Genomic DNA, 14613 nt, shown 5'->3' on the forward strand with positions numbered 1-14613 from the left:
GTTGTGCTAATTCTTTTCATTCTAAAAGATAAAAAAAATTTTTTTTAAAGATTTTATGTATTTTGAGAGAGAGAGAGAGAGAGAGACAGCGAGAGAGAGAGCACAAGCAGGGAGAGTGGGAGAGGAAGAAGCAGGCTTCCCGCTGAGCAGGGAGCCCAACGTGGGGCTCTATCCCAGGACCCTGGGACCATGACCTGAGCCGAAGGCAGACGCTTAACAACTGAGCCACCCAAGCGCCCCAAGATAAAAATGGTTTGATACTGTAATTTCCATGTCCATTTCTCTTAAATGAAGTTGATTTATTCAAATTAAGAGGTGTTTGTATCTTCTTTGTGATCTAATTTTGTCCTATTTTTAAAAATCAACTTATAGAAATCCTATCTATATTAGGAAAATTAGAATCAAAAGTATGATATGAACTGTCATTTGTCTTTACTTATGGTCATTTTTACTACACAGAAATTTTGCATTTTTATTTAATCAGAATTTTTTAAGTCTTCTGAATTTTATATATCCACTCCCCTGCCAAGGTTATAATTCTCCTAGGACTTGTTGTAGTATTTTAATGGCTTTTTTTTTTTTCACATTAAAACCTTTGATCTAGGGGTGCCTGGGTGGCTCAGTCGTTAAGCGTCTGCCTTCGGCTCAGGTCATGATCACAGCGTCCTGGGACCGAGCCCCGCATCGGGCTCCCTGCTCAGTGGGAAGCCTGCTTCTCCCTCTCCCACTCCCCCTGCTTGTATTCCCTCTCTCTCTGTGTCTCTCTCTTGTCAAATAAATAAATAAAATCCTTAAGAAAAAAACACAAAAAAACAAAACCTTTGATCTATTTGGAATATTTCCCTGGCATACCAGGATGTGAGTTACAGATTCAACTTAAAATTTTTCCAGCCTAGCTTCCTGGTTGTCTTAATACCATCTATTGAACAAACACTATGACTCATATTATTTCCTAATCCTTACGATATTGTGTTAATCAAATAGGTCTTAAGCTATCCTTTGGCCTTAGGACTAATAGCATAATATATACCATTTTGTTTTACGCTAGAGACCATGCCCATACCTACTTTTGTTTTAACTTTCCTAAATTTAAAAACTCTTCACAATTTGCTTTTTTAAAGGGCTTAAACAAAATATTCTGACACAGAAAAATCTAATCATGTTTTGAAATAGTTCAAGTAATTACACATTATAAAATCATAAATTTTCTAACCCCTTTCTCTCTTATACTCATGCCTCCCCCCTGCTTTCTCTTCTTCCCAAAAGCAATGGTTGTACATGGTAGGAGGGAGCAGTCACATCTTACTGAACTGCCCTCACATTAATAAAAAACAAACGAAACCCTTCAAATATAGTTCAATGCAGCATTTTCTTATCTCTGTTGGTATATGACAGTGTTGGGCATGTCACTAATGGAGGTCACCAATGGAGTAGAGCACCCAACATGGCACATGCAGCTGAACTGAATTAGAACAAAAGACTGAGAAGATTGTCTGCTCTTTCACTTTTTGGATAACTTATTTTAAATTTTAATTTGAAAAAATTAAAAATATTCTATTAATTTTTTTTAGTATAGTTGACACACAATGTTACATTAGTTTCAGGTGTACGACATAGTGATTCAACCTCTCTATACATTATGCTGTGCTCACAAGTGTAGCTCCCGTCTGTCACCAGACAACACTATTACAGTACCGCTGACTATACTCCCTACGCTGTGCCTTTTATTCTTGTGACTTACTCAACTCCATAACCGGAAGCTTCTATCTACTAGTCCCTTTCACCCATTTTGCCCATCCTCCCACCCCTTCTTTCTTACAACCCCAATTTATTCTGTATTTATAGGTCTGATTCTGCTTTTTGTTTATTCATTTGTTTTTTTTAAGATTCCAAATATAAGTGAAACTATATGGTGTTTGTTTTCTCAGTCTGACTTATTTCACTCAGCATGATACCCTCTAGGTCCGTTCACGTTGTCACAAATGGTAATATCTCATCCTTTTTATGGATGTGTAATATTCCTGTGTGTATATGTGTGTGTGTACATCTTTTTATCTATCTATTAGTGGACATTTAGGTTGCTTCCATATCTTGGCTATTGTAAATAATGTAGCAATGAACAGAGAGGTACAATTATCTTTTTGAATTAGTGTTCATTTTCTTTGGATAAATATCCAGTAGTGCAATTACTGGGCCATATGGTATTTCTATTTTTAATTTTTTGAGGAACCTCCATACTGTTTTCCACAGTGGCTGCACCAGTTTGCATTCCCACTAACAGTGCACGAAAGTTACTTTTTGTTGATAATGCTGCCATAAACATTGGGGTGCATGTGCCCCTTCGAATCTGTATTTCCGTATCCTTTGGGTAAATATCTTGTAGTGCAATTGCTGTGTCATAGGGTAGTTCTATTTGTAACTTTTTGGGGAACCTCCATGCTATTTTCCAGAGTGGCTGACCAGCTTGCATTCCCACCAACAGTGTAAGAGTGCTGACAACTATGCTGTGTCAAATTCCTTTTTTTTCCATCTCTTAATGATATTATAGGCAAATTCCAGTATTGGTGTACAGAAATGCAACAGATTTCTGCACATTTACTTTATATCCTCTGACTTTGCTGAATTCATGTATTACTTCTAGCAATTTTTTGGTGGAATCTTTTGGGTTGTCTACATAGAGTATCACATTGTCTGCAAGTAGCAAAAGTTTGACTTCTTCCTTGCCGATTTGGATGCCTTTTATTTCTTTTTGTTGTCTGACTGCTGAGGCTAAGACTTCCAGTACTACGTTTAAATAGTAATGGTGAGAGTGGACATCCTTGTCTTGTTCCTGACCATAGGGGAAAGGCTCTCAGTTTTTCCCCATTGAGGATGATATTAGCTGTGGGTCTTTCAAATATATGGCCTTTATGATGTTGAGGTTTGTTCCAACTATCCCTACTTTGTTGAGGGTTTTTATCAAGAATGGATGCTGTGTTTTGACATGGAACTTTAATGTTAGTACTCATCATAGTCTAACTTGTATTTTGCTTAGTTATTTAAATGCCATTTCTTCCATCAATTTGTGAAATGATGAAGTCAAGGTCCACACTTCTTAAAAAAAAATCTTTGCCCATAGTGAGCACCTACCACATTATCTTCAGAATGGCAGCAATTGGTTTTAAGATATGCTTTGTCATTTACTGTAGACATTGTGAACTTGAATAAAGCACTTACTTCTCTGATTCTCTTTTCTCATATGTGAAATAGAGATACCTGTCTTATATAAAATTTTTAAAATGAAAATTATTTTTTGAACTGTAAAGATCTAAAAACACCTACTAAATAATAACAATAATAATAACAGTAATAGTAGTAAATGATGTTTCTACTTCTAGTAAACTGAATTATAGCTGGGCCATTTGTTTGCCTTCATGAACAGGGAGTAACTATTCACTGACCAAAGAAACTAATACAAAATATTAAGCAACAAAACTACACAGTCCTTCATTAGTCTAAATATAGATTGAGATTTACTTTTTGCAGTGGTATCTCACTAGCTGATGGTCTACACTTATTTTCCCGGTTAGGTTTAGATGTATCTTCCACGTCACCCAGTCTGATGTATCATTCAGGGTTCAATCAGAGAAAGAGAACCACTAGGAGGTAATTATATATATAAAGGAATTTGTTACAGGGATTTGACCATATGCAATCGTGGGAGCTGGTTAAATGGTCTTTGCATATGATGATGTAGTTTGAAGACCACAGGGAAGGCAGCTTAGAAGGGAGGACAGATATAAAGTACAGGACAGCAAGAACAAGCTGACATCCAAGAGCACAAACTATAACCCACAAGGATGAACTCATTTCAGTTCTCACTGCCTCCAACCTGGATGAAATGGGTATCCTTCAGGAGATGCTGGTGCCCTTCATCATGGAGCTAACCATATCCTTCGCACAGGGGTAAGAGCAGCCAAAAAAGGACAAAGGGCAAGGTGGAGCAGTTGCAGCTCGTCTGCTACTCCATGCCAACTAGGTGAGCCAGTAAACAAGCAATATGTATGAAAGAAAGTGCCTGCCCCAATAGTCCTGGTGTTTAAAAAAAAAAAAAAAAAAAAAAAAGGCTGCTGCTTCACTTTTATCCTCCAAATCGCATCCCAAATTGTCTCCTGTGGCCACTTCAACTGGAAACATTCAAAGAGGGAAATTCTGGGAAACACAGTTTATCCTAACCAAGCTGACAATGTTACAAAACTTACTGCAGCCTGTCCTTTGTCAGCTTGGCACCCATACACTTCTCTTTAAACAATATTTAATTCCCAAATGGAGACAATAACAAAGTTATGCTTTTTGCCTAACATGGTATAACTATCCTGTATACAATGAACATGCTAACCCTTTCCCAATAAGAGGATACAAAGTCCCTTTTTTGTCTTTGGATGATATTTATTGTTTTCCAGACTGATTCACACTCTCCTTTGGTATCCTGTAACTTTAATACGGAGATATAAAATTAACTATTATTAACATGCCTTAGATGGTAGAGATATGAGACAGTGGAAAAAGTATATACAAACAGTGGTTTATATAAACAAATATTCACATAAAAAAGGGAAATGGGTATTTATATCATCACTACTACAGCACTCATTTCTGTAACTGGTAACTTGGTCATAGCTGGTATTTACCAAGCCTGCTGTTTGAGGATGATAGAAAACATGGAAAGACCAGTGAAATCATGAGCATGGGCTCACTGCCAGACTTGATTTACTGTGAAGTGAGTTCATTAGTCACAAGTGATGCTGTATGAAATACCATGATTGTGAAAAAGGCAATCTGTAAGTCCATGGATAGTGGTTTTAGCAGAAACACTGGGGGCAAGGAAGGCAAATCTATATCCAGAGCAAATGTCTACTTCACTGAGAACACAGCACTCTTTTCCAAGTAAATGCTGGTCCCCTTGGGAAATGTTGCCATAGAGAAGTTTCAGCATTGTATCCAAATCTACTTTGGTGAGTGGAAGGAAATTCATGTTGATACCATAGCACAACCTCCATCTGTGGCACCTCTCTCCTTTTGTTCATGAACCAAAATATACTTCCTAGTGGTTCTGCATCTCTGAACCCTAACTAATGAATCTGGTACAGAGGAACAGAATCTTAAGGACAGGTTCTCAACTGGTTCTGGGTTATCTGGAATTGGTTCTCTCATCTTGCTTTTATAATGTAATTCTACATTTATATTTAAAACACTGAAAGTTCCTATAAAATAAACTTTTTGATGACAAACACAAACAAGGGTATTCGGATTATACTCACTAAAGACTGAATCAACATATTAAGACAACTTTTCTGAATCTCAGAAGGTACATTTGCAAAACTTCTCTCAGACCAAAACCTTGCAAAATGCTTTACAATCCACCTGTTAAAAAAAAATCGAAGAATCCTAAGTTAGAGAAATGAAAATATTTTTAATTATAATATATAATACTTTTATTTCCAATGATATAAGTTGTACATATATATGTGATGAATAACCTTTATAGTCAATTTTTTTAAAGACCTTTATAGTTAATTTTGTGAGTTCTCTGATGGACTTAACTGTCCTTCCTTTTCTGTAAACACATATTTTAAATCCACTCTGAGTTATATGCACAGATTTTAACATAAATAATCATGGTTCAGCTAAAATAAAATTGATCCCAAGCATCTTGAGTAATATCTAAGTCAATACTTTTCCTCACAATTGTTACAACTAGTTAAGCATTAAGCTATACATAATGTGCCCAAGAAAATAGGCCAATTCCAAAATTTCCCCAGAAAATGAGAAGAATGGAAGAACAAAATCCCTACATTAATAGTATCAATACTACTTCAGATCACTTACTTCATGCAGTCAGCAAAAAGACTGTCCACTCCAACTGTATGAGCAATAATCAGGCACTCTAATACAGATGCCAACCTTCTGGGAACAGGCTAAAATTGACAGAAAACACCACATGTATTCTTTTTCAACTTACAGAGGCTAAAAGTATTTGGTTCATAAAGATGATCTGATTTATAAACCTAAACTGCAGAATAAATGTGTGTAATTCAAAAGTCTGGTCTATTAAAATTGAGTATCACTAACAACCTTTAGTTTTCTAGAATAGAATTTGAGCTCTCTCAGCTGTCAGAATGCACACAAGTTTTATTCTAATTTCATTTAGCTTAATTTTATTTATTTAAATTCAATTTAATTAACATAGAGTGTATTATTAGTTTCAGAGGTAGAATTTAGTGATTCATCAGTTGCATATAACACCCAGTGCTCATTACATCACGTGCCCTCCTTAATGCCCATCACCCAGTTACCCCATCCCCCCACCAGCCCCCCTCCAGCAACCCTCAGTTTGTTCCCTATAGTTAAGAGTCTCTTATGGTTTGTCTCCCTCTCTGTTTTTGTCTTATTTTTCCTTCTCTTCCCCTATATTCTATCTGTTTTGTTTCTTAAATTCTACATGAGTGAAATCATACGGTATTTGTCTTTCTCTGACTGACTTATTTTGCTTATATTTGGCTTAATTTTTTATTTTATTTTTTATTTTTTTATTTTTATTTTTTTAAGATTTTATTTATTTATTTGAGAGAGAGAATGAGATACAGAGAGAGAGCATGAGAGGGGGGAGGGTCAGAGAGAGAAGCAGACTCCCTGCTGAGCAGGGAGCCCGACGTGGGACTCGATCCCAGGACTCCAGGATCATGGCCTCAGCCGAAGGCAGTCGCTTAACCAACTGAGCCACCCAGGCGCCCTTGGCTTAATTTTTTAAAGTAAAATGGTATAATAATTTCTAGAACATCACATTGCAATGCAACCATATGGTCTAATCTGCTTCCTAAAGTATAAATATAACTCTAAGTACATGTGCAATGGGAGGTCCTACACTGACCTCAGACAAAATGATAGAATTAGATCATAATTATATAACATATTTTTAAAAGCTCATATACAGAAGTAAAGAATTAAAACAAATAAAATGTAGATATAAATAGTGACAACAAGTCACTGCTCTTGGTGTTAAGCCTCTGTGCTACATATTGCCCATATCATTTATTCTCAGGTTTTGGATTATATCCTAAGCACATCTATTGCCGATTAGGGTGAATAGAGTTCAACTTCTCTTTTTACACATTCGTTTATTGTAATGTGAGGTTTATACACTTAATAAAGATCACTGATCAATTTATGTATATAGTCTCTAAATGTGTCCTTCTGAAGATCCCCTGCTCTCAGAGAAGAGCAAAAGCTTCTTCAGAATTGGATTCAGCATTGTCTTTCTAATAAGGTCAGTGATTTCCAACTTTCAAAATTATGAAGTGCTATTAATTTGAGTTTCTAATACTCTTCTCCTGAAGTATTATATTAATGTTTAATAAATTGAATGTAAATATTTTGTTTTGCAAATTAACATTTGGTTTTTCCCTTTGAGGTAACTGGAGGTACTTTAGGTTATTCTAAAATCAGAAATGGCTGTCACTATATAGATTATACAGTGGTAATTCTACCAAGTTAAATTATTTGGTTTTCTGAACCACTTCAGATAACAGCATCAAACTCATGGGAAGAAATTACTGGTATAAACATAAAAACACCAAGAGTCTGAAAAATTGTAAAACTAAAACAAGAGTTAAAAAGTCCAACAATCTAATTTTATTTAGGAATAACCAGCCCTTTACATTGTGATGTCCATTAATTGATATACAACTTAAGAAAAATTTCCATAAATAATATTAAAATACAAAGTAACTTGGGGTGCCTGGGTGGCTCAGTTCATTAAGTGTCTGTCTTCAGCTCAAGTCATGATCCCAGAGTCCTGGGATCAAGCCCCGTGTGGAGTTGCCTGCTCAGCAGGGAGTCTGCTTCTCCCTCTGCCTCTGCCCCTCCCCACTGCTTGTTCTCTCTCTCTCAAATAAATAAAATCTTAAAAAAAAAAATACAAAGTAACTTGCTGCTTAAAGCAGAGACTAGCAAACTATACTTGTGGGCCCACCACCACCAATCTAGCCCACCACTGTTTTTTTGTGAATAAAGTTTTATTTGAACACTGCTATGCGGTTCATTTACATATTGTCTATAGTTGCTTTTGCTCCACAACAGCAGAGCTGAGTAGCTGTGATAGAGAACGTATGGCCCACAAAACCTACAATATTTGCTATCTGGCCTTTTACAGAAAAAGTTTACTGACCACTGGCTTGAGAGGTTAACTTTAGCTATCTGAGAATTTTACTTATATAAAAATGCTAATTCCCAAGTATTTTGTAACAGGATGACTGACCTTTAGTCATTTTCAAAATATGCTTGCAGAATTGGGGATGACATATATTTAAATTACTATCTAAAATATATTTTTAAAGAGGTGGCAAGGGGCACCTGGATGGCTCAGTCAGTTAAGCGTCTGACTCTTGGTTTCAGCTCAGGTCATGATCTCATGGATTGTGGGACAGAGCCCCAAGTGGGGCTCCGCACTCAGTGGGGAGTCTCCTTGAAGATTCTCTTCCTCTGCCCCTCCCCCCACTCTCACACCAGAGAGTGCTCTCTCTCGCTTTCTCTAAAGTAAATAAATAAATCTTAAAAAAAAAAAGAGGTGGTAAAAAATATATAATGTAAAGCTAACTGTAATTCTATAAATTAAGTCTAAAAATTTTAACTGTGTAAAATGTAAAATTGTGAAGTTAATGAAATAACTAAAGCTTGTCAGTAGTTCCAGGGCCAGTTACCCATTACTTTATACCCAAATTTGTATTACTGTGGAGTATGTTATAATAGGCTTACTATATTTAAGTCACTGCCAAGAAACTATGTAAAGCAAAAAGTTTAAAGATCAAGTGATAAAATAAAAAATTATTGTCACAAATATCTGTTACCACAATAATACAGATGATATTAAAAGAAGCACAATAAAATGAAATAAGTTTTCAACAAAGTATACTGACAATCTTTTTAAAATTTCATTTTCTTGTTTTAATGTCAACAAATATGCCCTTTGCGTTTTTAAAATTAAGTGAATTACTGCAAGTAAAATGCAAGAAGCTGCAATAACTATACATACTCCACGGGAGGAAAAGATGGCGGAGGAGTAGGGGATCCTATTCCAACTGGTCCTGGAATTGAGCTGGGTATCCACCAGACCACTCTGAACACCCACAAAATCAGCCTGAGATGTAAGAAGATATACTTGGATCTCTACAAACAAAATATCGCAGGCAGTTGGTTTTGAGGTATGAAGCGGGAAGCCATGATTCCACTGGCAGGTATCGGAAGATTAACAGAAGGGGGAGGGAGCTGCTGGGATCCTGCACCACTGGTGCACAATAGCCTCCTGCGCTGGGGACTGGGCACAGACTCGCAGACCAGTAGGGGTGGGTAAAGGACTTTAGGGCAGCCCCCTGGACTGAAACCTGGAGTGGCAGGGCTTGCGTGCGAACTGGGGGCAGCCGGTGGTTTTAGAAGCACAAAGGACAGAGATGTGACCCCGAGCCCCGACCTGGAGGCAAGGACTGGGAGCCCTGCTGAGGGGCGCACAACCCAAGACACTGGAGTTTTTAGCAGCACAGACAGAAACAGAGACAGTGTGGCCTGGAGAGCTCACTAAAGAACAGACTGCGATCTCTCTGTTCTGAGGCAGAGGGTTGGAAACGGTCTCTTCTGCTCTGACTCTCTGAAGAGACGCAGAAAGCCACCAGGGAAAGCCGCCAGAGAAAAAAACCCCAAAAAACTGGTTTTTCACTGAGCCCATCCCCCCCCCCGACAAGGGGCAGGGCAACTCTGCCCAAACAGGGTGGCCTGAGTAACAGCACGGCAGCTGTTACTAGCTCCTCCCCTAGAAGACAGGCTGGGAGAACAAGAGGCTGACAACCCTAAGGTCCCTATAAAACAGGTGCATCTTGCTTGGGTTGTGGTCAATAATTTGGACTCTGTACATTCCCTCAACCATCCCTCAACAGAATGACTAGGAGGAGGAACCCCCAAAATAGGAAAGACTCAGAGACTTGACTTCTGCCACAGATTTACAAATGGATACAGATATAAGCAAGATGTCGGAAATGGACTTCAGGGTAACAGTTATAAAGACGATAGATAGAATGGAGAAATCGATTAATGGCAATATAGAGTCTCTAAGGGCAGAGATGAGAGCTGAACTGGCAGAACCTAAAAATGCTATCAATGACATCCAATCTAATCTAGATACTCTAACAGCTAGGGTAAGAGGCAGCAGAATGAATTAGTGATCTAGAAGACAAATTGATAGAAAAGAAGGAAAAAGAGGAGGACTGGGAGAAACAGCTAAAAATCCATGAAAACAGAATTAGAGAAATAAGTGACACCATGAAATGTTCCAATGTCAGAATTATTGGGATCCCTGAGGGGGTGGAGAGAGAGAGAGGACTAGAAGATATATTTGCACAAATCGTACCTGAGAACTTCCCTAATCTGGGGAATGAAACAAACATTTGTGTCCTAGAGGCAGAGAAGACCCCTCCCAAGATCAAGGAAAACAGGCCAATGCCCCGGCATGTAATAGTAAAACTCGCAAATCTTAAAACCAAGGAAACCATCTTATGGGTAGTTAGGGGGAAGAGATTCCTTACGTACAGAGGGAGGAACATCAGAATAATGTCAGACCTATCCACAGAGATCTGGCAAGCCAGAAAGAGCTGGCAAGATATATTCAGGGTACTAAATGAGAAGAACATGCAGCCAAGAATACTTTATCTGGCAAGGCTGTCATTTAGAATGGATGGAGAGATGCAGAGCTTCCAAGACCAGCAGAAACTGAAAGGATATGTGACCACTAAGCCGGCCCTGTAAGAAATATTAAGGGGGGTTCTATAAAAGGAGAAAGACCCCAAGAGTGATATAGAACAGAAATTTACAGAGTCAATCTATAGAAACAAAGACTTCACAGGCAATATGATGACAATAAATTCATATCTTTCAATAATCACTCTCAACGTGAATGGTCTAAATGCTCCCATAAAACGGCACAGGGTTGCAGAATGTATAAAAAGACAGGACCCACCCATATGCTGTCTACAAGAGACTCATTTTGAACCTAAAGATACATCCAGACTGAAAGTGAAGGGATGGAGATCCATCTTCCATGACAACGGACCTCAAAAGAAAGCTGGAGTAGCAATTCTTATATCAGACAAATTAGATTTTAAGCTAAAGACTGCAGTTAGAGAAACAGAAGGACACTATATCATTCTTAAAGGGTCTACCCAACAAGAAGATCTAACAATTGTAAATATCTACGCCTCCAACATGGGAGCAGCCAACTACATAAGCCAACTGTTAACCAAAATAAAGAGTCATTTTGATAATAATACGTTAGTTATAGGAGACCTCAATACTCCACTCTCAGCAATGGACAGATCATCTAAGCAGAAAATCAACAAAGAAACAAGAGCTTTGAATGAAACACTGGACCAGATGGACCTCATAGATATATACAGAACATTCCACACTAAAACAACAGAATACTCATTCTTCTCGAGCACACATGGAACTTTCTCCAGAATAGACTACATACTGGGTCACAAATCAGGTCTCAACCGATACCAAAAGATTGAGATTACTCACTGCATATTCTCAGACCATAATGCTTTAAAACTGGAACTCAATCACAAGAAAAAATTTGGAAGAAATTCAAACACTTGGAAACTAAAGACCACTCTGCTCAAGAATGTTTGGGTCAACCAGGAAATCAAAGAAGAACTTAAACAATTCATGGAAACCAATGTGAACGAAAATACATCAGTCCGAAACCTATGGGATATTGCAAAGGCGGTCCTAAGGAGTAAACACATAGCCATCCAAGCCTCACTCAAAAAAAAAAAAACAGAAAAATCCCGAATTCACCAACTAACTTTATACCTTAAAGAACTGGAGAAAAAGCAACAAATGATGCCTAAGCCACACATTAGAAGAAAAATAATTAAGATTAGAGCAGAGATCAATGAATTAGAAACCAGAAATATGGTAGTAGATCAACGAAACTAGAAGCTGGTTCTTTGAAAGAATTAATAAGATCGATAAACTACTGGCCAGACTTACCCAAAAGAAAAGAGAGGGGACCCAAATTAATAGAGTTATGAATGAAAGGGGAGAGATCACGACTAACACCAAGGAAATAGAAACAATTATTAGAAATTATTATCAACAACTATATGCCAATAAACTGAGCAATCTGGATGAAATGGAGGCCTTCCTGGAAACCTATAAGCTGCCAAGACTGAAACAGGAAGAAATTGACAACCTGAATAGGCCAATAACCAGGAACGAGATTGAAGCAGTGATCAAAAACCTCCCAAAAAACAAGAGTCCAGGGCCTGATGGATTCCCTGGGGAATTCTACCAAACATTCAAAGAAGAAATAATACCTATTCTCCTGAAGCTGTTTCAAAAAACAGAAACAGAAGGAAAGCTTCCAGACTCATTCTATGAGGCCAGCATTACCTTAATCCCCAAACCAGGCAAAGACCCCATCAAAAAGGAGAATTTCAGACTGATATCCCTGATGAATATGGATTCCAAAATCCTCAACAAAATCCTAGCTAATAGGATCCAACAATACATTAAAAGGATCATCCACCATGACCAAGTGAGATTTATCCCCGGGATGTAAGGGTGGTTCAACATTCACAAATCAATCAACATGAAAGAACACATTAATAAGAGGAGAGAGAAGAACCATATGGTCCTCTCAATTGATGCAGAAAAAGCATCTGACAAAATACAACATCCTTTCCTGATTAAAACTCTTCAGAGTATAGGGATAGAGGGAACATTCCTCAAGTTCATAAAATCCATCTATGAAAAACCCACAGTGAATATCATCGTCAATGGAGAAAAGCTGAGAGCCTTTCCCTTAAGATCAGGAACATGACAAGGATGCCCGCTCTCACACTATTGTTCAATATAGTACTAGAAGTCCTAGCAACAGCAATCAGACAACAAAAAGAAATAAAAGGTATTCAGATTGGCAAAGAAGTCAAACTCTCTCTTTTCGCAGATGACATGATACTTTATGTGGAAAACCCAAAAGACTCCACCCCCAAATTACTAGAACTCATACAGCAATTCAGTAGTGTGGCAGGATACAAAATCAATGCACAGAAATCAGTTGCTTTCTTATACACTAACAATGTAACTGTAGAAAGAGAAATTAGAGAATCGATTCCATTTACAATAGCACCAAAAACCATAAGACACCTCGGAATAAACCTAACCAAAGAGGTAAAGGATCTATACTCTAGGAACTACAGAACACTCATGAAAGAAATGAAGAAGACACAAAAAGATGGAAAAACATTCCATGCTCGTGGATCAGAAGAATAAACATTGTTAAAATGTCTATGCTGCCCAGAGCAATCTATACCTTCAACGCCATCCCGATCAAAATTCCAATCACATTTTTCAAAGTGCTGGAACAAATGATCCTAAAATTTGTATGGAATCAGAAAAGACAGTGAATCGCCAAGGAAATGTTGAAAAAGAAAAACAAAGGTGGAGGCATCACGTTGCCTGGTTTCGAGCTATATTACAAAGCTGTGATCACCAAGACAACATGGTACTGGCACAAAAACAGACATATAGACCAATGGAACAGAATAGAGAGCCCAAATATGGACCCTCAACTCTATGGTCAAATAATCTTCGACAAAGCAGGAAAAAATATGCAATGGAAAAAAGACAGTCTCTTCAATAAATGGCGCTGGGAAAATTGGACAACTATATACAGAAGAATGAACCTCAACCCATTCTCTTATACCATACACAAAGATAAACTCAAAATGGATGAAAGACCTCAATGTGAGACAGGAATCCATCAAAATCCTAGAGGAGAACACAGGCAGTAACCTCTTTGACATTGGCCACAGCAACTTCTCAAGATACATCTCCAAAGGCAAGTGAAATAAAAGCAAAAATGAACTGTTGGGACTTCATCAAGATAAAAAGCTTCTGCAAAGCAAAGGAAACAGTCAACAAAACAAAGAGGCAACCCACAGAATGGGAGAAGATTTTTGCAAATGACACTGCAGACAAAGGGCTGATATCCAAGATCTATAAAGAACTTCTCAAACTCAACACCCAAAAAACAAATAATCAAGTCAAAAAATGGGCAGAAGACATGAACAGACACTTCTCAAAAGAAGACATACGAATGGCTAACAGACACATAAAAAAATGTTTGTCATGTTTAGCCATCAGGGAAATTCAAATCAAAACCACGTTGAGATAGCACCTTACACCAATTAGAATGGCAAAAATTGACAAGGCAAGAAACAACAGATGTTGGAGAGGTTGTGGAGAAAGGGGAACTCTCTTACACTGTTGGTGGGAATGCAAGTTGGTACAGCCACTTTGGAAAACAGTGTGGAGGTTCCTCAAAAAATTAAAAATAGTGCTACCCTATGACCCAGCAATTACTCTACCAGGTATTTACCCCAAAGACACAGATGTAGTGAAAAGAAGGGCCATATGCACCCCAATGTTCATAGCAGCAATGTCTGCAATAGCCTAACTGTGGAAAGAGCCGAGATGCCCTTCAGCAGACGAATGGATAAAGAAGATGTGGTCCATATATAC

At 37.8% G+C, this 14613-nt stretch overlaps 1 protein-coding gene across 5 annotated transcripts in view; it reads right to left on the minus strand.

Annotated features, from left to right (window-relative positions):
• Positions 1 to 14613, minus strand: part of BTBD8 (BTB domain containing 8) — a 102221-nt gene that overhangs the window by 20605 nt on the left and 67003 nt on the right. For all 5 annotated transcript variants that reach the window (XM_078072762.1, XM_078072761.1, XM_078072764.1 and 2 more), the window contains 2 exons: positions 5869 to 5957; positions 5301 to 5403 (listed from right to left, as the gene is read on the minus strand). In XM_078072762.1, coding sequence (XP_077928888.1) covers positions 5301 to 5403; positions 5869 to 5957 — 192 coding nt within the window. The remainder of the gene's footprint in view (positions 1 to 5300; positions 5404 to 5868; positions 5958 to 14613) is intronic.

Source organism: Halichoerus grypus, chromosome 5 (genome assembly GCF_964656455.1).
Source record: "Halichoerus grypus chromosome 5, mHalGry1.hap1.1, whole genome shotgun sequence".
NCBI classification, from domain to species: domain Eukaryota; kingdom Metazoa; phylum Chordata; class Mammalia; order Carnivora; family Phocidae; genus Halichoerus; species Halichoerus grypus.